Source organism: Vitis riparia, chromosome 3 (genome assembly GCF_004353265.1).
Source record: "Vitis riparia cultivar Riparia Gloire de Montpellier isolate 1030 chromosome 3, EGFV_Vit.rip_1.0, whole genome shotgun sequence".
In the NCBI taxonomy this organism is placed as follows: Eukaryota; Viridiplantae; Streptophyta; class Magnoliopsida; order Vitales; family Vitaceae; genus Vitis; species Vitis riparia.
In genome coordinates, this window is record NC_048433.1 from 5,283,354 (window position 1) to 5,309,689 (window position 26,336).

Consider the following 26,336-nt stretch of genomic DNA (forward strand, 5'->3'; position numbering starts at 1 on the left):
AAATGAAAGTTTTCCAGATTTAATTAATAGGTGGATTCCCAACTCATTATGTGAACAAAGTACTTACTGGGATTTGCTCATCAAGATTATTTTTTCTCCCATACACAATAATCTTTTCCAGAAGTGGCAATTTTTTTGAAGGATTGAGGAACAAGGTTCCCAACATCAAACCTTGGCCCAATCTTGACAATGATCTTCCCATCTATTGCAGCTAGATAGAGGTCCGAGTCAGAGGCCAGAATCCGCACTGCGCTGTTGGGCTTGATCCTGTTCCTGGTTCTGATCATGATCAGCTTCGTAATCTCCTCTTTCAGACCCCACTCAAAGAAATGGTCATAGAACTGTCACAAGAAAAATCATTGAACTATTTTAAAAAGTGGCATCATTGAACTTCTTAGCAATTGGTATTAGTATTCGATTGCAGATATACAAAAATTAAGACCTGTGTCTATTTTTTAGAACAGTTTTTTATTACTAAAAAAAAAAAGTAAAATATATAGGACAATCAGAAAAGAGAAAAACACTATTTGTAAAAATAAAATAAGAAAACGGTTTTAAAAATTATTTTTAAAAACTGTTTTTCAAAATTATTTTCAAAAACACTTCTCAAACGGAGTCTAAACTTCCACTGCCCTGATATACGTTTCTATGTTGATTTTGTTTATGCGGTTGAAATAGGGTATAAGAAATTACTATGGATGGAATCCCAGGATGGGTGAGAATATAAGCATATCCCTGCATGACTTTGTCTGATGGGAAAGGCCAGTGTTGCAGAGTGGAACCTGTATCATGATTATCTATGAAAGTCACAGCATTTCCAGGCATTAACCCAATCATTCCTGGGGGCTTTCCATTCAAATCCTTCATTCTCCACAGTTCCCCTTCCACTGCAGCTTGGAGTATCCCTTTGGTTGTAAAATCAAATGCAGTCACTGCTCCTCCAGCGCCTCTCACCCATTCCACAAGCTCACGCCGATGACTATCTTGGTTGTAGCTTGGCTTACCATCACTTCTATAAGAAAGAGACTTCCAAATTTCCCCTACTGCAAATTTTGGCCTGGTATTTGCCATATAAAACTTGGTAAAAGCTGGGAGAATCCTCTAGCAAAATCAAATCGCCATCCATCAAACCCTATTTCAATCTTCAACCAGTTCATCCAGTCTATTAGCTCTTGCTGAACCCGTGGGTTGATGTGGTCGATGTCTGGTGCGGCACTGTAGTCATCTCCAGAATCAGGGTTTCCGGTGCCGTCGGAATAAGGAGTGTCGTCCTTGCAAATGAAAGATGGGGTCCAGTCAAGGCGATCATCTGGGGTTCCTCCTTCAAAGATGGCCCATATTCCTCTTGCGTCTTGCTTCTCTGCAGTTCTGTGGTTTATAACTATGTCTGCTATGCACTGGACCCCCTTTCTGTGAAACACCTTTATCAGTGTTTTCAGTTCATCTTGGGTGCCATATTTGGATGCATTCAGATCATAAAGCCTTCCTGGCATGTACCCTTCAAGTGAAAGTAATACACATTATCATAAGATTATCTTCAAGAGCTAGTAAACAAGTAGCCTCTCTTATTTGACTTGAGACCAAACCCGGTGATAACTCAACATCAAAGCTTTCCTTGAATGATGTGATATCCTTCACGGTATGAATCTTTTTTATTTTATAGACAGATTTTAAAGTGATAAGGACTCTTTTAAACCTAAATAAGACAATATCTACGTGATAAAAAACAAGTCATTACAAAACTCCGATGTGAGGGTTTGTTTGACTCCTCACAATCTCACGAGACACAACCAAACCCTACAATCCTATCAAACTCAACAAAAATGATGTATATGTGAGGCTTGTAGACACGTTTTAAAGCCGTAAAGGTTTTCGAGAGCAAGATTAATTTTTTTAGTAATCTCTTTTAATATCAAGTTCTTTTGTATGTTTTGACCAATCCAAGCCTTCTCATGTAAGTTTCCTTTTGTTTTCCACAGAGTTGATTGAAAAGAAAACTCACAGGTTAAATAATTCTTCCAATTTCTCACATCATTATTGAAACAAGAGAACACGCCCACAAGACTTAATCATCGATTCATACAATTTGATCACCAAAAACAGACTTGAGAAAACCAGATCATTGAATCACTATAATATTACTTATATAAAGAACCCATGTCCACTACATCTGATCGAAACTGACTGAACATCAAAGAGTTCTAATTATTAATACAAGTTTAGCAAAACAACCCAATGAATCTTGATGTAAAATTTATGCCAACTTGAGAATTTGACAGTGGTTTACCTTCAGGTGAAACAGACTGAGAGGGTGGAGGAAGCCAAACATGAGTGATTCCAGAAGCAGCCAGTTCAGGAATGGAGTTGATGAGGAAGTTGTACCACCCTCCTTCCTTTTTGGATGATTCCCAATTGAAACCCTGATCAGTTCCCAATCCCACAAACTATCATTAGTTACACACAAACACACAGATTTTTATATGTATAAATTGTGTGCAGTACCTGAAACAATATTGGAGAAGCTGTTAAGGCCGGAAGGATGGTGGTGAAGAACAGGAGACATGAAAGAGAAGCAGCAATACCCATGTTCTGATATTCTGTGTGTTTTGATCTCTCAGCAATATAGTGCAATGATACAGTCCACCAACACAAGATGAAGGCTTCAAGACTTGTAGTTGCTATTGACTTTTAGAATTCCACCACTGTGATTCATTTGTTGGATTCCACCAATATGATGGCAAATTAACTGGCTGGTAATCACTGCAACAAAATTTAATGCTAATGCAAGATTTTCCTATCCCTTTTATAACTAGAATGTATTTTTTATTTTCCTTTCACATTTTCTTTTCCTGTTTTCCTTTTTCCCTAGAATCTATTGGTTGACGAAAAAGGTAGTCTGAAAGGCTTTAATATTGGGTTTCGTGGTGGACTTGGTAGAAGTCCACCACTACAAGGTTACTTGAAGGATTCCACCACTATGGAGACTGGCTGGCTGATATGAACCCCCACCTTCAATATTATACATTTGTCAGACCATGGGATGATGGTTTTCGATTCCCAAATCAACAGCCGCCTTTCTTTTTCTGGGAACCACTATGTCACACGTGGTTAGACCTGAAATGGTGAGTAAAGTCACACGTGGGAAAAAAAATTAGAAGAGGCGGCGGGTAATTAAGTTGTAGAATGGGAATGGGAAAGGAATGAAGTGACGCAAGGAGAAGTTGGTAGAAATTGGGAAGATAAATGAGGGGGTTTAGATGGAGATAATATTTAATAATGATGAAAATTAAATAATAAATGTGTCTAATAAGTGTTCAATATGGTAGTTAAAGGAATTTCACAGGAGTCCTTTAATATAATGGATCGTTTTCATGTCAATTCAAAAGTCAATTTTTTTAAACAAAATAATATCTCGCTTTATTGGATTCTTAAAAATAAAGTTCTTATATCTCATGTTTCATCACTCTTTATATCTACATCCTAAAATCACGACACTTGCTTCATCAAGTATATCACATTCTTTCTCACAACTTTATTCACTCGCCTATATTCTCTACAAGTCAATCTCTCTCTCACAACTTTTTTCTCTCATGATGTAAAATATTTATAGATATTCCTAATAACTTTGCTTATTTAATAAAAAAATATAATATTATAATAATAAATCAATTTAACAAATATTCTATATAATATTTTTTATAAAAAAGAATCTTTATTAATTAAGAATTTGAGATATTTTTTAATAATTTACTTATCATTTATTAAAGTTTTTTTTAAATATTTTCATGAATTTTAATCAATTTTCATCTCATTAATTTACTTAGATTTTTCAATATATCTATAAAATTAAGTTATTAATATATCCATTAAAATCAATATTTTCATTTTTGTTTGAATTACATATATTATTGAAAATGTTTTATTTAAAAAATTTGATGTGTATTATACTCATTTCTTAAAGTTCTTTTTCTACATTTTTATGAGTATATATACATAAAAACCGATATATCCTATTTGAGTGTCTTTTTAAAGTATAAATAAAAGCAATCCCAAATCCACAATTTGAAAGGACACAAAGCTATACTTAATAGATGGTGTCTCACTGTCTCCCTCCATTGTGATTAATACCAACTGGGCTTGGGCGTAGTTTGGCTGTGTGGGCCTTGGATCAATTCTAGACCCAGCACCAGAAATAATAAGTTTTGGTAAACCCAATTGAAAAAGGTGTTGATGCGACACCGAAAAAATCGTATATCGGGCCGTCCATCCTACTTATTGTCCATCCACCGTATGGTGATTGATAGGGAAGCCATGCTCGGATTAGTGGATCAAGTGTTGAACCTCCAAGTGGTTAGAAAGTTACAAAATTTGCCCTCTCCCTCCCTCCCACCCTTGGAATTGGAATATTTAGGGGTGGTAACTATGGGGGCTCCCTTCCACGTGTCACTCCCCTTTAGTATTGCTAGGATAACTGCCATAGTGTCTGGATCCTTCCATCTGGACCACATAAGCCTATGGCAAATAGCACCACACTCCTTAAGCGGGCAACATCTTTCGATCAACCTTCAAGTCCCCATTTGCTACATGTAATCATTTCCATCTGAAATGGAAGGAGTGACTGATGGGATCTTCCCCAACCCTAACGTCCATGTCAATGGATTATCACACACTGCCCCATACTTCCAGCAAGTTGAAATGACGGACAACTGCATCATGACACACCATCTGACAGCACCTGTCAATTGCCCAAAACTGTAATGATTGCCCTACCACCTATAGAGCGACCATCATTACAGAGAAGGTCAAAATGTCTACTCAGCACTACAGTGACTTTCTCCTAAGCACTATAAAAAGCCCTCCAAAGTATAACCTAGGTACGCATTGAAGCTGAGATATTCATTCTCTCTTTGAAAGGGTCTAATCTACTTAACTTAAGCTTCAAAGGGACATGCCCGGACCACCTGTTCGAATATTCTTTGTGCAGAGAAAAAGTTCGCCCAGTTCCCAATTGCTGGGCAGAAGCTTTGGGATGCTCAACGTAAGAAGGATCTGACCTCAGTTGATCTCGCATCAACAATAGCTACGTCTTTCACATGTCTAGATTGGTATTAGTAATTAAATTGTTCTCATGTGCCCTACATTACACCAACACATTCAACTCCATTTAGTACCACTCCACGCTCACAACTACCTTTGTCTCTTGAGGTTTGGGGCAAAATAACCCTTGTATAAAAAGAAACATAAAGTTTAACCTCTTTACAAATTTATGTTCAAATTAGTCTTTTTATTGCCACAAAAGAGTCATGTCATAAAAAAAAAATTTTTGTTCAAAATTTAAGTTGAAGGCTCAATTTTCAATTGAGGCTTCATATTTGAATTAAGGGTGAAATTGATAATTAAGACTTCATTTTTGAACTGAAACCTCAATTAGAGGTTTTAGTTATTTTTTTTACTTTAAAATTTAATTAAAAATATTAAATTATAAATTATTATTGAAATTAAAAATATATTTTTTAATAATAAAAAATTTATATATTTAAACTTAAAGATCTAGTGTTACTTCAATAAAGATAAATTGATAAATATAATAATAAATGAATATTTTATTTATCAATAAATTAAAAATCTTAAAATAATAAAGTTATATGATATATAAATAATATACAAAATTATATAATTTAGTAATTTAAGATATTTAATTTGTTGTATTTTTAAGATATTAATTTATTTGTATTTTGACAAACTTATCTTTATTGAAATAATACTATACTCTTAAGTTTCTATTTATAGATTTTTTATTATTTTAAAGCATATGTTTATAATTTTATGTAAAAAAAAAAAAAGGACTATTATTTGTACACACAACATATATCACTTAAAAATACATTTCTAAATTAGTTAATCAAATTAATTAAAAAAAAAAAGTCTACTACAAAATATAATATTTAGTAGTTTCATCAAAGTCACAAAAAAGGTGCATTAAACATGTATATAATGAGAAAAAAAAATTATATGATCTTATAGACCTCCATGAAAAGATAACCTATATATAATGGGTACTTTCTTCTTTTTTGGTCACTCTCTCTAATGGTAAGAAATACATGTGATATAACTTAAATTAATAAATTATATGATTTTATATATTACTTATATGTCATATAATTTTATTATTTTAAAATTATTAATTCATTGATGAATAAAATATTTATTATTTATTATATTTATAAATTTATCTTTATTAAAGTAATACTAAATTCTTAAGTTTAAATATATAAATTTTTTATTGTTAAAGTAAATATGTTTAATTTTAATAATAATTTGTAATTTAATATTTTTAAATTAAATTTTAAAGAAAAAAAATCTAAACCTCAATTGACAATTAAGGCTTTGGTTAAAAAATGAAGTCTTAGTTAGTAAATTGAGGTTTCAATTAAAAAATAAAACCTCGATTAATAATTAATCGCAACTTCAATTAAAAAATGAAGTCTCAATTATCAATTACGGTTTCAATTAAAAAATAAAGTCTCAATTACCCATTAAGGTTTCAATTAAAAAATAAAGCCTCAATTAATAATTGAAATTTTAACTTAAATTTTGAATTTATGACCTGACTTTTACGTGGTAATAAATGAGTTAATTTAAACATAAGTTTTGAAAATGGTTAATTAGTACTTTTTTTTTATATATATAAAATAACTATTTTGCCCCCAAAACTCCTTTCATGGAGTGCTATAAAGAAATTGCCAAAATCAACATTTAATTAGAAAAAAGTTGAAATAGATTTCCCTGTCACCACCACGTCCACCTCCACGCAAACCATCAGGAAAATCAATTCCATCACTACCAGAGATTAAGGCCGAAGATTTTCAATGACCCATATTGTGGAGTTTTAATCTGAAAATGACAAACTGAATCCCGCTAGCAAGAATTGGGTCTTGAAAATCGAGAAAATATGGATATGTAGGACTTCTCGTAATGATGTAGACGAGTTTTAATATTGTGACGACCCATTAAATTCAAAACAAATAATATCATTATGGTAGAGAGTGGATCGTTACAAATGTTATGACGCTAATTGTAAAGCCATTAGGCCTATTTGGCCCAATTAGAAATGGTACGTGCATGACATTTTTTTTTTATGTATAATCATGACTGTCATGACTAATGAGAGCTTTCGGGGTATAGAATGGACAATATTTATTCTAGTAATGGAATCCAATACATTATATTTTCGATATCGAATACAGACCAAGATTACTGTTTCTCCCACACAGCATAATTGTTGCCAGAGGTGGCAAGTTTGAAGGTTGAAGGTACAAGGTTCCCAACATCATACCTTGGTCCAATCTTAGCAATGATTTTCTCATCTATGGCAGCTACATAAAGATCTCGGTCAGATGCCAGAATACGCACCACACTGTTGGGTTTGATCCCGTTCCTGGTCCTGATACTGATCAGCTTAGAAATCTCCTCCTTCAGACCCCAGTCAAAGAAGTGGTCATAGAACTGTCACAAGAAAGTAAGTAGATGAAATTAGTTCATAAGAGCATATTTTTTTAACTCATTCTGAATCGGGACAATTAGTTTTTGATCAGACGCTAATGGGAGGTTGAATCTACTAATTTTATGAAGTCAGGTGATTGTTATAGGCTGCTGTGATGACTTGAGATAGTAAAAGATCATGGAAATGGTCCAGAGAACTTCCACTCCCCTGATCTTTCCAAACTAATTCTAGGGAAGCAATAGATATAGAACAAAATTATCTAGAAAAACAAAAATGAAAATAAGGTATGAGAAATTACTATGGATGGAATCCCAGGATGAGTGAGGATATAAACATATCCCTGCATGACTTTGTCTGATGGGAATGGCCAAACTTTTTGTGTAGAACCCGTATCATGATTATCTATGAAAGTCACAGCATTTTCAGGCATTAAGCCAATCATTCCTGGAGGCCCTCCATTTGAGTCCTTCAGCCTCCACAATTCCCCTTCCACTGCAGCTTGGAGTATCCCTTTGGTTGTAAAATCAAATGCAGTGACTGCTCCTCCAGCAGCTTTCACCCAGTCCACAAGCTCACGCCGATGAGCATCTTGGTTGTAGTTTGGCTTACTGTCATTTCCATAAGAAAGAGAATTCCATATTTCCCCTACTGCAAAGTTTGGCGAAGTGTTTTTCATATACAACTTGGTAAAATCTGGGGAGTATCCTCTAGCAAAATCGAATCTCCACCCAGCAAAGCCTATTTCAATCTTTAACCAATTCATCCAATCTGATAGCTCTCGCTGGACCCGGGGGTTTACATGATCAATGTCTGGAGCAGGATCGAAGCCTGCTCCAGTATCATGATTTCCTTTGCCATCAGAAAAAAGAGTGTCATCACTGCAGATAAAAGATGGACCCCAGTCAAGGCGATCATCTGGGGTTCCTCCTTCAAAGATGGCCCATATTCCTCTTGAATCTTTCTTCTCAGCAGTCCTGTGGTTTATAACTATGTCTGCTATGCACTGGATCCCATTGCTGCGAAATGCCTTTATCAATGCTTTTAGTTCATCTTGGGTACCATAGTGGGATGCATTGAGATCATAAAGCCTTCCTGGCAGGTACCCTTCAGGAGAAAACAAAGCACAACATAAGAGTCTTGAATCTGAACCAATTTTCAATCATTTCTTGTGATTTCAAGTCCTATGACCAATTCAAATCCTTTCCATGTAAAATTTCAGTCTTTGTTTCTCTTTTGGGTTTTCTATTTTCTGATATGTTTGGTTCTTGGAAAATTTATGGGGAAAATGTAAGAAAAATAAAATATAAAGAAAAAATAAAAGAAAAATAAAAAATAGATTAAAATTGATAAATTTTTTTTATTTATTACTTTAAATTCATTTTATTTATTTTAATTTATCAATATAAAGATTAAATATTTTAAACATACATAAAATTTTAATTATATTTAATTTTCTTTTATATTTTTATGAAAGAAAAAATCATTTTCTTTATATTTTTTTTTCTTTCCTGACATTTTCGGAACAAACACAACCTAAATAAATAGAGAAGAAAATTCAGAGTTTCAAGGATTCTTCCGATTCCAACCAGGAGTACTGAAATCATAATTGAAACGTAACTCCAAACCCTCTGTTACCAATCATTCTTAACAAGAGAAAAACACGCAGAAGACTCTTAATCATTTGTTCATACAGCTAAGCTTCATTGCAAATAACTTTCAACAAAGTCAGATTCAGGAACAACTAAGAGAACCACATAAGTCAACACAATTCCATATAAACAACCCATAGCCAACTGGAACTGAAACAAGAATTTAAGATTGAGTAAACACCACAAATGGCTTGAATAACTAATACAAGCTGAACAAAACAGCAACCCAATTATGTTAAGGCAAATATTGATGCAATATACTGGTTTTTACCTTCAGATGCAGCAGACTGAGAGGATGGAGGAAGCCAAACATGAGTGATTCCAGAGGCAGATAGTTCAGGAATGGAGTTGATGAGGAAGTTGTACCACCCTCCTTGCTTTTTGGATGATTCCCAATTGAACCCCTGATCATCCAACCCCGCAAGATTATCATTACATACACACAAGACACATAGGGAGGGGGAGAGATAATATATGTGATAAAATGATGTGTAATACCTGAAACAGTATTGGAGAAGCCGTTAAGGTTGGGAGGATGATGTTGAAGAACAACAGATATGAGAGGGAAGTAGTAATACCCATTCTTTTGTGTTCTGATTTCTCATTAATGGAACTGTGAGTATATATAGATAGATATATTATGCTACAGAGTAAGAAATGGAATGAAGATAGGGAAGGAAACCTTGACTGCAATTTTGGGTTTGGGAAATGTCTTGGTCTCTAAGTCCATCGATACCATTATGACTGGCTTGCAAGCCTCCATCAATGTGAATGCCTGACTAACTGGTATAAATCCACCTTAATTCCATATTGTGGGCCGTGTCTTATACTTTTCTACTCCTAAATTGACGGGCACGCTCCTCCAAACTCTATTCCCTCCGAAGCTATTATTATCCATTCCTCTCTTTCTCTCAATGGGAGGAATAGTAGATTGGACATTTCTTTTCTTTTCTCACAGTAACTAATCTTAGAATAGGGTGAGAGCAGGATTTATGGCATAACAATTTTTCTATGCCAGGTAGAAAAGACAAAAATGCAAGAGATAAACAAAAGGGTTATTTTTTTATTTAAAAGAAAAAAAATGTTTGAATTCACTATTTTTCATATATATTTCTTTTTCAATTATTTTTTATTATATAAAAATGAAAAAAATTTAAATAATTTTCATCATATTGAATTAAATAAAAAAGGTAAATTATTTCCTAATTTCCTTGCTTTGCCTTTTTTTTTGTTTTACCCCAAGTGTAAGAAGAATAGCACCCATTTGTATGATTGTGATCTGATCAATTAGACCTGGATGTTCCAACCATTATGTGATCCGATTATTTTAGACTAAAAGACGTTTTTTTCTCTTTTGTATCAATGGCTTCTAAACTTATAAAAAGGCTTAATTAAACCATACAAAAAGAATACATTTTTGTCGTTCAAATTTCACTTCAACTTCCTTATTGTACCTGTTTGATCTCTTGGCAAATACACTATCGTACCATACGTTGATGGACTTGGAGTTGCAATACGAAATACGCTGATAGAGAATGATCATAATCTGACTTGTGCAACTGGTTTTGGCTTGCCATGTTGGTAACCTGTTGAACCTGATCAGCAGAAACCACCATCAAGGAGGAACTCATTCACTAGGCGCTTCTAGAAATCAAGAAGTTCTGTGGCTGGCTAAGCCTTTAAATCAACCCTAAAAGACTTGATAAAAACTTGGAGATGGAAGTCTTCTTTGTTCCTCAACAGTGAAGTAAGAACAAGCTCAAGACCTTATTATCCTAGGTGGGAACAAGTTGATAGGATCCCCTCTATTTCGTCCCCGTCTTTTACGTCTCCATGTCCCTCCCGACCGTCACAAACAGACAGCAGGGTCAAGGGAATAGATATCTCTACCCAACCCAATCACCAAAGCCTCAAGGTCGCATAAATATACATATTCCTCTTTCCAAAATGCAGAGTGGAAGCATGAAAACCAATTAGAACAAAATAATAATAATAATATTAAAAATAATAAGTAAAGGAATATTTTAATGGCCGGTTCTTTTTTCCCCTTTTACTCACAGAAAGACAAATCTCAGGACAAGAAATCATCCAGAAAAAATTATACAGGAATTGCCTATTATTTGTACAGCAAGGAAAATATATAAAAGAAATGCTTAATGGTCCTAACCCCTTTTCTTTCTTTCTTTTTTTTTTTTTTTCTCTATTCCAAGAATATTTGAAGATAAATTAGGAATACATTAAATTCTTTAACCCTTTCCTATGGGTAATAACCAATTGAACTCATGAGACAAACCTACAAACAAGTCAAAGTGATTTCCCCCTCTGGTGAGAACCAAAAAAATTGAACAAAATCTTCCGCCTATTCATCGTCCTCTGAATCTGCAATTAGATAGAAAGAAGTCATTAGCTGTTCAATGGCAATATGTGCGAATGCTAGGCAAGCTGATCAACGAAATGGAATGTGGCAATTTTTAAATGCTAGACTACTTTGATTGGGAGAGTTTGGCAGATTTGAGGAGAAAATCCTAGAAATTTTTTCTGGTTAAGTGCAGTGGATGTTTTATGTAGCTCCATCTGGACATTGGAAATCATGTGGGAAATGACAGAGAAAGGAAAGAGTAATGGAAGAAAATGGGAAGGAGAAAAGAAAAAACAAATTACAGCTGAATAAAATCTTTCGTTGTCCTTCCTCCGACTTTAATCACTTTTTAACATAAAATAAAAATCTTGACCATGTATAAATTTACAAACAATTTTCATTGTATTTCATTTTCTTCCATATTTTCTCTCTCACAAGCAAATAAAAGAAATTGGGACTCATGATTTTTTTTAATCATTTCTCCAGTAGTTTCAAAGATCCACATCCTGCTATAAAGTTTAGAGAAAAAAATGAGATAAAAGAATTATCATTAGAAGATCAAACATTTGATGAAATATAGGCTGAAAAATCACATCAATAATATTACACTACACCTGAAGAAACAACCGATTTGGAAGAAAATTGTAATAGAAATGGCTGAAGATCATCCTTAATTATCCATGTATCATCAAAAGAAAGCAACAAAGAAAAAATCTTATGTTCTTTAGATATATAAAAGAGAAATACAAAAGGACAATATGATAAATCCTCTCTTCAGAAAATGGAAAACATTTTTTTTTTTAATTTCAATAGTCATAATAATTAGTAGAAAGTAGCAGCATATACATCACAAGTACAGGTACCTCCAATTCAAAAAAAAAAAATTAAAAATCAAATCATCTTGGTCAAACTTTATATCCTATTCACAAAATCAAAACACAAGATCTTTTGCCTGAGATTCTTGGCTTTTTTTGGGTGTGATTGAATCAAGATTCAAAGGTTTTGTTCTTACTTTTCTATTTTGACCTGATGCAAAAGGAAAAGTCTATTTCAGCTAATATCTCTTACAATAGTTTGAGAAAACCCAATCATAGAGACTTGTAACATGCACTCATCCTGAAAATTAGGGCTATAATGAGAATTTATTTAGCCTTGGGGGAGCCAAAAATGAGAGCACCAAGAAATTCTGGACACAATTTTCAATACTCAAATTTTTTTTTTTCCTAAAAGTGCTTCAAAATTAGATATGGAACCAAAAAATGCTCTCACCAGATCTTATATCTTCTCCAACTTGTCCTCTATTTTTCAGCTGTCTCATAATCATTGAGCATATAAGAATCCACCAGTATATATGGAACACAAGTAGTGTCAAGAGCATTGTATTGAAAACATAGTATAGCAACATGGGATAGGCCTCCGATAGATTCATGCAATTTTGCATATCATAGCTGGGAAATAAGAACCATAAGAAAAGTAAGCAAAATGATGCAAATACATCCAGATGTAGTGAAATTAAAACATCTATCAAGAGGACAAACCTTGATGCACTGATAACCCAAAAGGGAAAGAATATTAACCGTAGGACAAGCCATGAGATGGCAAAAAATCCAAAGCACACACTTGCTGCAAGCTCCTTCTCAGAATATTTAAAAACTTTTGCAGCTTCCATGAAGACATCACTTGCATCGTGCAGGGCAAGGACAACTGAGCCGATCCGGACAAAACTGAAATGGGTGATACAAATTACTACTTTTAAAAGGGAATTTCTGTAAAAATATTAATTGCTATGTTTACACATCTCTCTCAGCCTAAAAAAAATGAGAACAAACAGAGAGGCACCAAGCAACTGACAAGTTATGTAACTTATTAAAGCCCTATCTTTTCCCACCACCTTAAAAATTCTCTTATATTGATATAGACAATTACATTATCTACATTTCCCAACCCAATAATTCTTGACAGGAAATGGTTTTGAATGGGCTCAGTTTCAAAAGAACGTCCTGTATAATACTAAGTGCGTAACTAAAGAGGCCAGGGATGTGATGCCACCTCGTCAAAGACAACAATGACAGAAGAATTAAGGTATGCATCTCTGCACCAAAGGATTACAATGACACAAGAATTAAGGTAATCTCCTTCATATTATAGGTCTTCACACTACCAGTTTCATCAATAACAATTGGAACCAGTTTGAATGCTCTTCCTAGAAGATGGCAACATTCAATTTACCATCATGTGTGACAAGTCTAGAAAGTCATTTATAAAAGGATAGATACTGACCAGAATTTTGAAACACTGTACCCATTTTATATAAATGTATCACACATCATAAGGAATGTAGAAAAAAAATGTGAAGATGGTTATAAAACAATTCAAGAGGAAACTAAAAATCAGATGCACAATGATATGGGCAGGTTTGCTCCAATCAAATCAACAGAATGGGAGATTGCATCAAGATGAGCTACAACTTATCCCCCCCTGCACTTTGCACCAATTGTCTTGGGAATAGAATAGTTTGGTTGCAAGTTTCAAGCAAATGGATAGAGAGTCATTAATGAAAGGATAGATACTGGAACATTGCACCCATATCATATAAATGTATCACACATCATAAGGAGCATAAAACAAAAAAAAAAATTGTAAAGATAGTTAAAACAATTTCAAGAGGAAACTAAAATCAGATGCATAAATATTTTTTTTTTGATAAGTAAGCAAAGGTATTGTATTAAAAAGAGGTGCTCAAAAAGCGGTCCAAGATGTACAGATAAAAGAAACTTACCCCCTTACAGCTGTACCCGAAAACAGACCAAACAAAGATATACAAAAAGACCTCCCTCAATGGGAACCCACCCAATCAATGAAATCTATTAACGTCATAGGACCATATTTTATAAACAGTTTGGTCTCCGACCAAAATGAAAAAACAAAAAGGCTTTCAGCCTTTGCATGGACAGCACCCCAACATCAAAAGCAATGCTGTTTCTAACCTTCCAAACTGACCAAAACAAGCACAGGGGGGGCATTTTCCACACTGTTCTGTGCTGTTTGCCTACCCAAGCACCATCCCAACCCACAAGGGTCTCCCTAACCGATGAAGTGAACACCCAACACACACCAAGCAAGGTAAAAAACATATTCCACACCTCCCTTGTCTTTTCGCAATGGAGAAGAAGATGGTCAATAGACTCCTCATTATCTTGGCATAAAAAACATCTATTTGTTAAAGTCCAACCATTCTTTTGAACTTGGTCTAAAGTTAGAACTTTTCCCCAGGACGCTTCCCAAGCAAAGAAACTTATTTTTGGCTGCACCCTAGGGTTCCAAACTATCTTCACTGGAAAGCACACTGAAGAATCCGGCTCTAAAACTTTATAAAGGGACTTAACTGAGAAGTTACCGTTGTTGGACATCGACCACCTCACCCTATCCTCCTCATCCAACAACACTCTTTCCTCGCATAAACGCCCCAACAAATCAGATGCATAAATATATGGGCAGGCTTGCTCCAATCAATCAACAAAAAGACAGACTGCATCAAGATGAGCTACAGATCATTCCCCCTGCACTCTGCACCAGTTGTCTTTGGAATAGAATAGTTCGTTTACAAGATTCAAGCAGATTTACCCACCATTTACAACATGCCAATGGATGCATGGCCACTGAAAGTCAAGGATTTTACTGTGAATCGGCACACTTAATTAATTCTTGATTTATATGTCGTCATTATTTTATTCTTGGGCCTAACCTTGTTACTTTGGAGTAATAAGAAACTAGCTTTAGCTGTCTCAAGATTTCAGATCTATGACAGACAGAGTATGCCATTTTTCATGGTGCCAACTCAATTAAGAGGCTGCTATTAGACTTGCTTACGATGCTGTTCAACAATATGCCAAAAAAGAGAAGGTATGCATGAGTAAAAACTCATAGTCACTTTTGACTCAGCATAAACTTTTCTTGGGCATTTGGAAACATGTAGGAAGGGAGCCTAAAACAATGAACTAAGATGCTAATAAACCTACCTATAGGATAAGGAGATTTAGAGAGTGACAAGGAAGTGCTGATCACCTAAATTTGTGAAAAGACTGAACAACTTCTTCACATGTAGACAATTAAATGATAAACAAAAGAGTGAAATATCAATAGAAATTCTAATTTAAAAATTGACCTTCATCACAAATGTAATTTAATATTTTATGATGATGAAAAATTAATACAAAAAAAACAGCTAAAAGCAATAGCTCTCTAATTATTGTTATAATGATTCAATTTTCTATTTTCAGTAAAAGTTGCATTACTTGAAAACAAAAAAAAATGTATATTCAAAAAACAGTTCAACCAATAAAATTATTAGATCATAGGTCAATCATACTTGTCTAAATGAAACAAAAGCCTCTTGTCTTAAAACTAAATTTATAAATTTCAATTTTCTAAAAATACCTGTAGTTACAAAGATTAGAAAAATATAAGTACAATCAAATTTTCACCAGAAATGGATCATTCCATACGTTGACTCTAAACAACTCTTTTAACAATCAATTTTTCATTTCTGAATTTCAGAAGATAATTTTACCTTTCCAGAAGGAAGAATAAAATAACAGAGAAAAGAAATATCATCCACAAGAAGAAAATGAATCAGGCACAGGTTAGACTCAAAATACATCCAAATTAACAGATGCAAAGACAGAACTAGGTCAAAATTGAAAAGAATTTAACAATGGAAATCCAACACATCATTACATGAATTCCTAAAGAATAATAACAATAATGGAGCTTCAGAAATATTCCAAATTATGTTTATGTTCTATGACCTGCTTAAAACATTTAGCTTACACATAGAACTGAAATGATACCTTGATATGTATGAGTACCCAATTAGGATAACAGTGACTACATGATGAGACATCATCACAGAGAAATCCCTCCTGCGAGTTTCCCATGTAAGAAGGGCAGCAATGCTGTAGATGTAGAACCCACATTGGCACATGTAGAAAAGCTTGAGGGGAAGCCTGAAGTCAGACACCGAACAATAGAGTTAAGACAATGAATAACAACATCCCTTTAGTTAAATAGAGAGTGTCTCTTCCCGAGCATGTGACTGATATGCTATCTCTTTTTTTTTTTCGATCAGAGACTGATATGCTATCTCCAGGAAGCAACTTTACACTAAGCATTTTTAGGGAGAAGTAATTGACCAGTCATGATCAAAAGCAATGATATTTCAAATGAAAACTAGGTATGGCATGGTTAAAGGGTGAGGGTGAGGGAAGGTCACAAATGCATGGCAAAATAAATGGTTTCAACTTTGAAAGCCTTGAAAACTTTATGGATTTTTTGAAAGAAAAAAAAAAGGCGTATCTTTCTTTTCTGTTTACTTGACATATTATTTCTTAAAATACAACCCCACGGTTTTCCAGAAATTGAACTTGAAAAAAAATATCAAAAGGAGCGAGTTTCAAGTTGTTATGAACCATAATTTCCCAATACTCCATGTTCAAATACATGGTCACTTGTAGAAATAACTCCAACAGATTAACAAACAACAACAGTTTTCACATCCTTTGTTTTAATTGACAACATACAGAAAATGATTTAAGCTAAACATCCTCTTTCGAAACAAGATAAAGTCGGGGAGCTATTCCATGTTGCATAGCAAAATTATCTTTTAATCAATATCTAACCTAGCTAAGTTGTGTATGGAAAGAAAGTAATTTGGAGGGCATGGAACCCTAGAGTTCACCTAGAAGATATATGGCCATGCTAACAACTCAACAGATAATTGTGTAAAAAGTTCTTTCATATTCATATTCAAGACTGGGTTCTATCCATTTTATGAAACAAAGTATGTGCCTCTTTCCATCCTAATGCATTGGCAAGGCATTCAATTCCTTCAAAAGATAGGACCCTCAATGATTTGGCACTTTTTTATTTCTAGTTATAGTTATCGACAAGAACCTCATATGCAATTTCATAAAAGTAGAACTATAAACTATAATACTGGGAAACAAGAGAATTAACAAGATAAACAGTGCTAGTATAGAAAGGACAGAAAGTAATAAAAAATGACAAGCTGTTTCTTTTGTGTGTGTGTGGAAAGAGAGAAGAGAGAGAGAGAGACTAAAATGTTGCAGATACATAATTCTTCTGTCCTTTAAATATTAAAGTGAAATATACAAAACTACACAAGCAACTGAGTCTGGAAATTACATATCAGGTCCAGAAATGGGGTTCATTTATCCAGCAATTCAACCCAAATAATAATAATAACAATAACAGTAATCCAAGAAAATGTACTACTCACGTCAACTCTTGATTTGGCCACCCTATAAAGTACTGCTTTGAATCTCTAAACCATGGCTCTTGGTAGGAAATAGCAAGAATGCATGCTTCAACAGTTGCATAGTATGTTAGTTTCCACAAAGACTCCGAACATTTTACAATTTTTCCCAGTGTAGCATCATTTTTCTTCAATGGAACAGCTCCCTTGCTCAATAACCAGATGGCCAACCTCTGAAAATAAGATGTACAGGTAAACAGAAGGCACATTTCAAAATTATAGCTTTATCACTTCAAGATAACCATCATCACTCAAAGAAGGGTGGAAAGCCCTAATGAAAAATGACAACATACTTATCCAAACAAACTGACACTCTTCCAGCAAGGCCACATCATTACTGCACCAATGCCTTGTTATTGCCCAGGCAGCTCTAGATGTAAATGACCAAGGCTGTTGACCAATTTAATATGCTTTCAGAAGAAGCCAGTCTTCAAACTATTAGCATGAATTTTATCATGTAACTATAGTCCAGCTGTGTTTTCTGTTCTGAAATCTAACTTGACTCTTGTATTTTGGTCTTGTTGAAATTGCAGGATGTGCCAGTTTGGGAGCGATAGTACTATATAATGTGTATATATCACATTATGAAATTGCACTCATGTTTTCGAGAGAATATTCAATCCTTTTGGTTTTAATAAACGTCCGTCAGGAAATCCAGAACCAAAACTTTTTGTCCTTGTTTTTACACTGACTGTACATTTCTCTGATGCACCTAGTCCAGACCATTTGATCCCAATCAAGCAAATATATAGCATGTAGGAGTTAAGAGTTGTTTCAAGGAAAATTTATTGTATGCCATATTCCAAGGACTTCAGTGAACTTGTAGTTTAGCTAACCAACATAAAAGTTTGTAATGATTCTTTCGAGATGTTTGGTGCGAAATGCCTCCACTGCCAGCAGCTTGATTAGTTTACTTGGGGTCAACTATTACCGTTCTTTCCCACCACCCAACGTAATCTATTCACAGCCCTAAACCACATTCTTTTCAGCCTTCACCTTGCACTTCTGCTGCTTTCAAATTGGCAGAAACAATTTGTTTGGAGTGGGATCCAAACCTAGGTTGGACACGAATAAACCATCTCATTCATCTTTCTGCTGCTTTGTCCTCAACTGGTACTACCTCCACAACTTCTCTTGAATGTTTTCACTTCTTGACATCTTTTCTAATGTCTTCTCATCCATTAATCTTACTATCCCCATTTCAGGTCAGCTCAATTTTTTAACATGTTATTTAGTATACAACATGGAACATAACAAGCCTTATAGCCACCCTTAAAAATTTCCCTTGATAACTACTCTATGACCACATGGCACTCTAGAACCACACGGCACTCTAGAACTTTCCAATCTCACTTTTTTATGGATAATTGATCTGAGATACAGAAATGAACACTTTTGCATTTCTCCTTGGTCATGGTATACATTTATTTCTACTCCTAGTGTTACAAAAATTACATCCCAGCTATATTATCTCTTAGTCTTACTTAAACCATAAGTTATTACATTCTGAATCACCCTTAGTCTTATTTAACCAAATATTGTAACTTCTAATGAAAGTGTGGACAAATACATTGAAAAAAGTGATTGGGATTTGGTAAGGTGGTATTAGAGTCTCACAACGCCCTTGTGGAGGGTACGCAGATTTTGGTTGTAGCCTTGATTGCTAATAAGGCTATTGAGATTAGTGTGCAAATTGGATATAGAAATAATATATGGTCATGTTAATTGATTCTAGGTTGAAAGACAACACGTCGGGCCTCCTTCTTAAGATGGATATTGAGAAGGTTTTTAACCATGTCAATTGGGACTTTCTTATGGATGTGATGTCCAAGATGGGATTTGGGCATAGATGGATTAATTGGATGAAATGGTGCTGCTCTTCAGCTACCTTCTCGATCCTCATCAATGGGAGCCCTTCAGGCTTCCTTCGTAGCTCTAGAGGATTGAGACAGGGCGACCCTCTTTCCCCCTATCTTTTCCTTTTTGCCATGGAAGCTCTTAGCCAACTGTTGTCAAGTGCAAGAAACGGGGGCTTTATTTCTGGCTTCAAAGCGGGAGGAAGAGGAAGAGAGGGGCTGATCGTGTCCCATCTCTTGTTTGTCGATGACACCTTAATTTTTTGTGATGCCGATGCAGATTAGTAACAATATCTTAACTAGACCTTCATGTGGTTTGAGGCGATTTCAGGATTAAAAGTTAATCTGTGCAAAATTGAGGTCATCCCAATGGGGGAAGGCATTCCTATGGAGACTCTCACCTCGGTCTTGGGATGTAAGATTAGGAGCTTACCCACCTCCTACCTGGGTCTTCCCCTTGGAGCCCCCTACAAATCCACTAGAGTCTAGGATGTAGTGGAAGAAAGATTCAGGAAAAGGTTGTCTCTTTGGAAAAGGAAATACCTCTCCAAAGGTGGTCAACTTACCTTGTTAAAAAGCACCCTCTCTAGCCTCCCAACCTACTTTCTTTCTCTCTTTGTGATTCCTAAGATGGTGTGTGCAAGGCTTGAAAAGATCCAAAGGGATTTCTTATGGGGCGGTGGCGCCTTAGAGAATAGACCTCACTTGGTGAGTTGGAAGGTTATTTGTGCCGCTAAAAAGGATGGAGGCTTGGGCATTCGCAGTCTAGCTATTTTTAACAAGGCCCTACTTGGGAAGTGGTTGTGGAGATTTGCTAATGAGAATGAGTCCCTATGGAAGCAAATTATCTCTAGTAAGTACGACCTTCAAAAGGGGGGATGGTGCTCCAAAGGTGTAAGAGACCGTTATGGGGTGGGGGTTTGGAAGGCCATCAAAAATGGTTAGGAGAACTTTCGATCTCACTCTCGCTTCATCGTAGGGGATGGCATTAGAGTGAAGTTTTGGAAGGACTTGTGGTGTGAAAATCAATCTCTGGAAGATGTTTTCCCCATCTTGTTTAATCTATCCGTCAACAAAGAAGGTTGGGTTGCTGAGGCTTGGGAGGAAAACGAAGTTGGGGGTAGCTAGGGGTTTTGTTTTAATAGACACCTAAATGATTGGGAGATGGGAGAAGTAGGAAGCTTGTTAAGCAAGCTTCATCCTTTGACCATTAGAAGAGGTGTGGATGACTTGCTCCAATGGAAAGAGAACAAGAATGGGACCTTTTCAATCAAGTCTTTTTATAACTCACTCTCAAAGGGCATTAGACCCCCCTTCCTGGCTAGAACTATTTAGACACCTTGGGTTCCAATTAGGGCTAGCTTCTTTGGTTGGGAGGCGGCTTGGAGCAGGCTGCTCACCATTGATCGCCTGAAGAGATTTGGTTGGAGCATCCCCAACAGGTGCTTTTTGTGTAAAAATGAGGAGGAAACTACAAATCACCTTCTTTTGTTTTGTGAGAAGGCCAGATTGTTATGGCTTCTGATCTTCTTCCTTTTTAGGGTGCAATGGGTAATGCACTCCTCTGTGAAAAGGAACTTCTTGGGATGGCATGGATCCTTTGTGGGCAAGAAAAGGGAGAAAGCTTGGAGAGCTGCCCCTCTCTGCTTGATGTGGACCATTTGGAAAGAAAGGAATAGGAGGGCCTTCGACGATGTTGAGAGGAACAACCAAGAAATTAAATCCATTTTTTTGTACACTTTTGTGAATTGGGTTAGGGTGTATATAGAGGAACATACTTTCTCTTTGATAGATTTTGTAGACTGGTTAGCTACCAAGTAAGGGTCAGGTTTGTTTGTCCTTTTGTCTTTTGCTCCTTTGTATCTTGGTGGACAAAATGGGCTTCGGAAATAAATGGATAAGGTGGACTTATTTGTAACATATTTATAGACTTGAGGCAGGACATCCTCTTTCTCCTTATCATTTTGTTTGGTTATGCAATTTGTCAGTTGCTTCATTTCAGGGGCAATGCAAGAAGGTTTCATTTGTGGCTTTAGGGTTAGACAAAGAGGAGAAAGAATAGATGCTAATAAGGCTAGTGTGAAGCAATTGAGATGCTTGAAATGAGTATTGATTTTCTTTGATCTTGTGTCCAGATAAAAATCACCCTATAGAAGAGTGAGATAATTCTAATAGAGGAGGTGGAAGGTGTGGATAGACTAGCCATATTTGTTTGGGGTTGAAAGCTTCCCCACTACATACCTAGGGAGCATCTCCCACATCTTGTACAGTGTGAGATTCGAAAGGAAAGTAGCCTCTTGGAAGAAGCAATATTTATATAAGGGGAGAAGATCAATCCTTATTTTTTTATTTTTTTTTATCAGAAACAAACAAATGTATTAATAGAAAAACAAAAAAAGGATGAGAGGTCCTCCTCATGAAAAACAAACCCAATCAAAAGTAACTAAGCAAACCTTCACAAAACAAAAAAGGTTATACAAAAAGAACAAAAAGGCCTATACAAGTAAACCAACAACAGCCCCTATAACCCAACCCTAACATGTACAAATCGAGAGCCAACTAAGCTGAATTACACTCAAAGGGTAGGGTTTAAAAATGTCTGTGCAGTAAACCTTTATTATAAGCACTGTTTCAATTTTATCAATTTATCATTTCCTTAGATATATATATATATATATATATTTATTTGATAAGTAAAGGGATTGTATTAAAAAACCACCAAAGCAATGGCTTGAAGAGTACAAGAAAGAAAAACACCCCTCACACCTTAGCTGAATTATCATTTCCTTATATATGCTTTCTTTTTATAGGTCATTTCCTTATATGTTATACTCAGAAAAGTGGGAACCATATTAGAAAAGATTCAAAGAGAGTCTTGTGAAGAAATCATCTTAGGGGGAGTAAGTTTGCATCTAGTGATTAGGAGATAGTTGGCTTAGATAAAAAGTATGAAAGGTCGGGAATTAGAAAACTTGATTCTCTAAACTGCACTTTGCTTGCTACATGGATTTGGAGATTTATAGAAGCGTGTGATAGCTAATGGAGAAGAGTACTTTGAGGTAAGTTTGAAGAAATGGATGGGGGATGGCATACACAAGAAGATGTTGTTAATAGCAAAAGGCGATGTCAAGGCAATAGGACTCCTTTCAATCTAAAGCGAAAGGCAAAAAACAAGGTGATAGCCTAACTATAGTAAGGCAATAAAAAATATACATATATTTACCTCTTCAACACTTAACCAATAGAAGTGTCATCTTCAACAATCGACACTATTAATTTTTCATCCCTCATGGTGTCTTATAAAATTAGCAAAATAATTATTATTATTCAAAGTATTAAATATTATACCCCACATTATAAGAAACATCATATTGTTTAGAGAAATTCATCCTATCCAAATGCATATTCTTATTTTCTAGATATCTAAAAATCAAAATAAGAAAAAAAAAATAAGAAAATGAACATCCTATAGAAATTTTAAGCGTCATCATCAGTCATCATTGAAATTAAAATTGTCATCACTTCTATCAAGACTAGGTTGATAACCCTCCATCTCATTATCACTATGATTGATAATATAATATTTCATCTTATACCTTGTTTCATATATTGTTAGATCAAATTAAATTATAATCTAAGTATGTTTAATTTTAACACATGGCCAAAGGCGGTCTCGCCTCTATGCCTTGTGCCTTATCTCAAGGTGACTACCTAGGCCTCGCCTTTTTAAATTGCCTTGTTTAGGTCTTCAATAAGCGATTTTTATCTACCTCGCTTGGCCTAGTGGCCTATACTGCAAGAAGTGAATGAGACTTTTGGATGGGATTATGAAAATGTCACGAGAGAGTGGGATGAGGTTTAGTCTTTAGAACCTCTATCCTAGTGAGAAATGCTTGAGGACCAAATTCTAGTTGGACAGGTAGGTAGGATAGTGCTCTTTGAAAGGGCTTTTCCAACATTATTTAGAATTGTCATCTATATGCCAAAGATGCAAGAGTTGCTAATTTGTGGAAGGTTAGGAGAGAGGAAGCCACTGATGCCCTAGCTTTTAGAGGCATTTTTAAGATTGGAAGTAGGAAGGGGTGAGTCAGTTTGTTGCTCACATTCATGTATTGAGATTGTGCGAGGAAGGGGAGGACAACCTTTTATGGAAGGAAAGGAAGGGAGGGAGGTTCCATGTGAAGTCTTATTTAGTTTCTTGTGCACAGTGAACTCGAAACATTTCCATCCAAAAGATGTTTTGGGCACCTGTGCTCCATTGAGAGCATGCTTTTTTGGTTGGGAAGCAATATGGAGAAAAATTTTAATCCTAAAGAACCTGATGAGGATGGGATGGTCATTGGTGAAGCTATGTATTCTTTACAAATCCAGCAACAAATCAATAAATAACATTCTAATTCGCTATGATAAAACCTGGAAGCTATAGGACTTTTCATTAGCTATCTTCGAAATGCAATGGGTTTTAAAAGCATCTTATGGGATGAAATGTTGGAGATATGGATAAGTGATGAAGGAAGATATTGTTAATGCTCCCCTCTTTTCTTTTCTTTTCTTTTCTTTTCTTTTTTATCATTTGGGAGTATTTGAATGCATTAGTCAGACCTTCAAGAAAGAGGAGTTTTCAAATCAAAATTTAAAGGAAGTCTTTATCAAGTTCCCCATGGAGTAGTCAAGGACTCCACTGGGGAAGCCGAATTGCTCATGACTAGATTTATTCATAGTCTAAACTGAAGCTATGTGGCTATGTGTTATTGTTTTCTGCACAGTTTTTTTTTCTTTTTTTTTTTTTTTTCTTTTTGCTCATCTTTTGGCGCATCTTATATACCCATTATTACATAGGGTGTATCCTCTTTTGTTAGGCGCTTTCTATTGCATTTTTTATTTGCCTTCCATAATAAAAATCCTACTCAGTGATTCTAATTTCATCAGCTGAAATGCATCGTCACGTATCAAAAAAAAAAAAAAAAGAAGAAAAATACTGTTAACATCAGCAAACAACATAGATCATGAGATATCATCATGGACAGGCCCAAAAAGTTTATCCACTGCAATCAAAAGAAAAGTTCATCTGCAATGGGCAACCATGGACCTAATGCTGATCCTTGATGCATTTCTGTTAAAATACACACCATACTCAAACCAAGACAAGGATGGTCGGGCATATTAAGCCACCGTTAAAAACACGGCCAAATAGACTATTATAGTATAAACTAGGAAATTTAGACTCAAATGTGTATTCCAGAAACCAAATAAGAAAGTACACAAAGCAAGTAAAGAAGAAATGACACGCAATCAAGTGAATAAAGAAGAATACAGAACTAAGGAAATGCAAAGCAAGTGATGAAGAAAGAACAATGGAACAAGTAAAGAAAAACTACAGAATAAATAACGCATAACTTAGAAATTAGCTTGCATTCCTTCAGATATCACCAATAGCTTAGTGCGTCCTTCATCATCATAGACTCCAATTCAAGATTCAACAAACAAGCCCCTAATCAAAACCTACTCAAATGTGGCAAAGTTGAGACCTTAGAAAACAATCTACAGGTCCTCTATCATTGTAAACCTCCATTTCATTGTTCAACAAAGCAACCATTCTAGTCAAAATCAACTCAAAATGTGGCTTAAAAACAATCTAAAACGTCAACAAAGAACAAGAAATACAGCAACAATCTTACTCGATAGATGAATCTGTCCAAGAAAAACCTGGCGACGATGAAGATGAAGGCGAAGTAGATTGCAGTGAGGAAGTCCGAAGCTGTGGACAGGGCACTACGACTCCAAATCGAGTCCATACTAGAATTTCAACGAGAAACAGAGAGAAAACATCAAACGACGGATCAATCTCCGGCGAGTTGGATCTCCGGCGCAGAAACGGGAAATTGTGAGAAATGTGGTTGCGGTGTAAGAGTATAGAGTGTGGATTAAGATCTGGTTTTGCCCTAATTCCTAGAGAGAGAAAGATAGGAATGAGAGAGAGAGAGAGACTCGAGGATTTTGCTGGTTCGAAGCAACTGAAATTGAGCCGAGGATGTCGAGATCTCTTACGTATCACAGTATCGATAACGGCGTAGCGGTGGGACCCGCGGTCCCCTTACAAGCCACGTGGCAAATGATAAAGACGTTTTAAGGTGGGCCACATGCTCCATCAATCTTCGTTGTTAAAGTTTCTGGAATGATGAGTGTTAGGAAACTGCAATTTTATCTCATTTTCCATTTGTTTTTAGTCAATTTATTTGGTCTGATTTTCTTATTTCAGATTTAATAGGAAAGTTCCATTCAAACTTCCATCTTTAACCCTTAGAAATTGCGGTTTCCATTCTAAAGACTTCATATCAATTATTTTTTATATTTCTGAAGATTTCATATCATTTTTTCTCTTTTTTAGATAGTCACCTACTTCAAATAAAGTATAATAATTATACCAATTAAAATAAGAAAAATAAAGAAATTAAATTTGAAAAAATATAGTTTTAGGGTGATAATTTGTGTTGATAGGTTGAATTCTCGTAGTGTCAAAATCTAGGTATTCTATTATATAATTCAATTTAAACCTAACACGAATAATAACCGTGTTAAAAATATAACTTCAAATATTATCTAATTATTAAACAGATAACCCGCATGTAGCTCA

At 35.1% G+C, this 26,336-nt stretch overlaps 2 protein-coding genes and 1 pseudogene across 2 annotated transcripts; all 3 read right to left on the reverse strand.

The window, feature by feature from the left end:
- On the reverse strand, nucleotides 1–2,636 carry LOC117911696 (annotated as a pseudogene).
- Nucleotides 2,637–7,180: 4,544 nt separating this feature from the next.
- LOC117910088 (alpha-amylase-like) lies at nucleotides 7,181–9,923 on the reverse strand. The gene is made up of 4 exons (XM_034824145.1): nucleotides 9,652–9,923; nucleotides 9,425–9,557; nucleotides 7,803–8,608; nucleotides 7,181–7,506 (listed from the first exon to the last, which is right to left on the reverse strand). The coding sequence occupies exons 1-4, from the start codon at nucleotides 9,733–9,735 to the stop codon at nucleotides 7,255–7,257; spliced, it is 1,275 nt and encodes a 424-aa protein (XP_034680036.1). The 5' UTR covers nucleotides 9,736–9,923; the 3' UTR covers nucleotides 7,181–7,254.
- A 1,243-nt stretch (nucleotides 9,924–11,166) lies between these two features.
- On the reverse strand, nucleotides 11,167–25,727 carry LOC117911896 (LAG1 longevity assurance homolog 2). Its single transcript, XM_034826320.1, has 6 exons — nucleotides 25,381–25,727; nucleotides 17,811–18,019; nucleotides 16,363–16,518; nucleotides 13,051–13,236; nucleotides 12,782–12,960; nucleotides 11,167–11,532 (listed from the first exon to the last, which is right to left on the reverse strand). Exons 1-6 carry the CDS (start codon nucleotides 25,495–25,497, stop codon nucleotides 11,513–11,515), a joined length of 867 nt encoding a protein of 288 aa, XP_034682211.1. The 5' UTR covers nucleotides 25,498–25,727; the 3' UTR covers nucleotides 11,167–11,512.
- Between the last annotated feature and the right edge of the window lie 609 nt (nucleotides 25,728–26,336).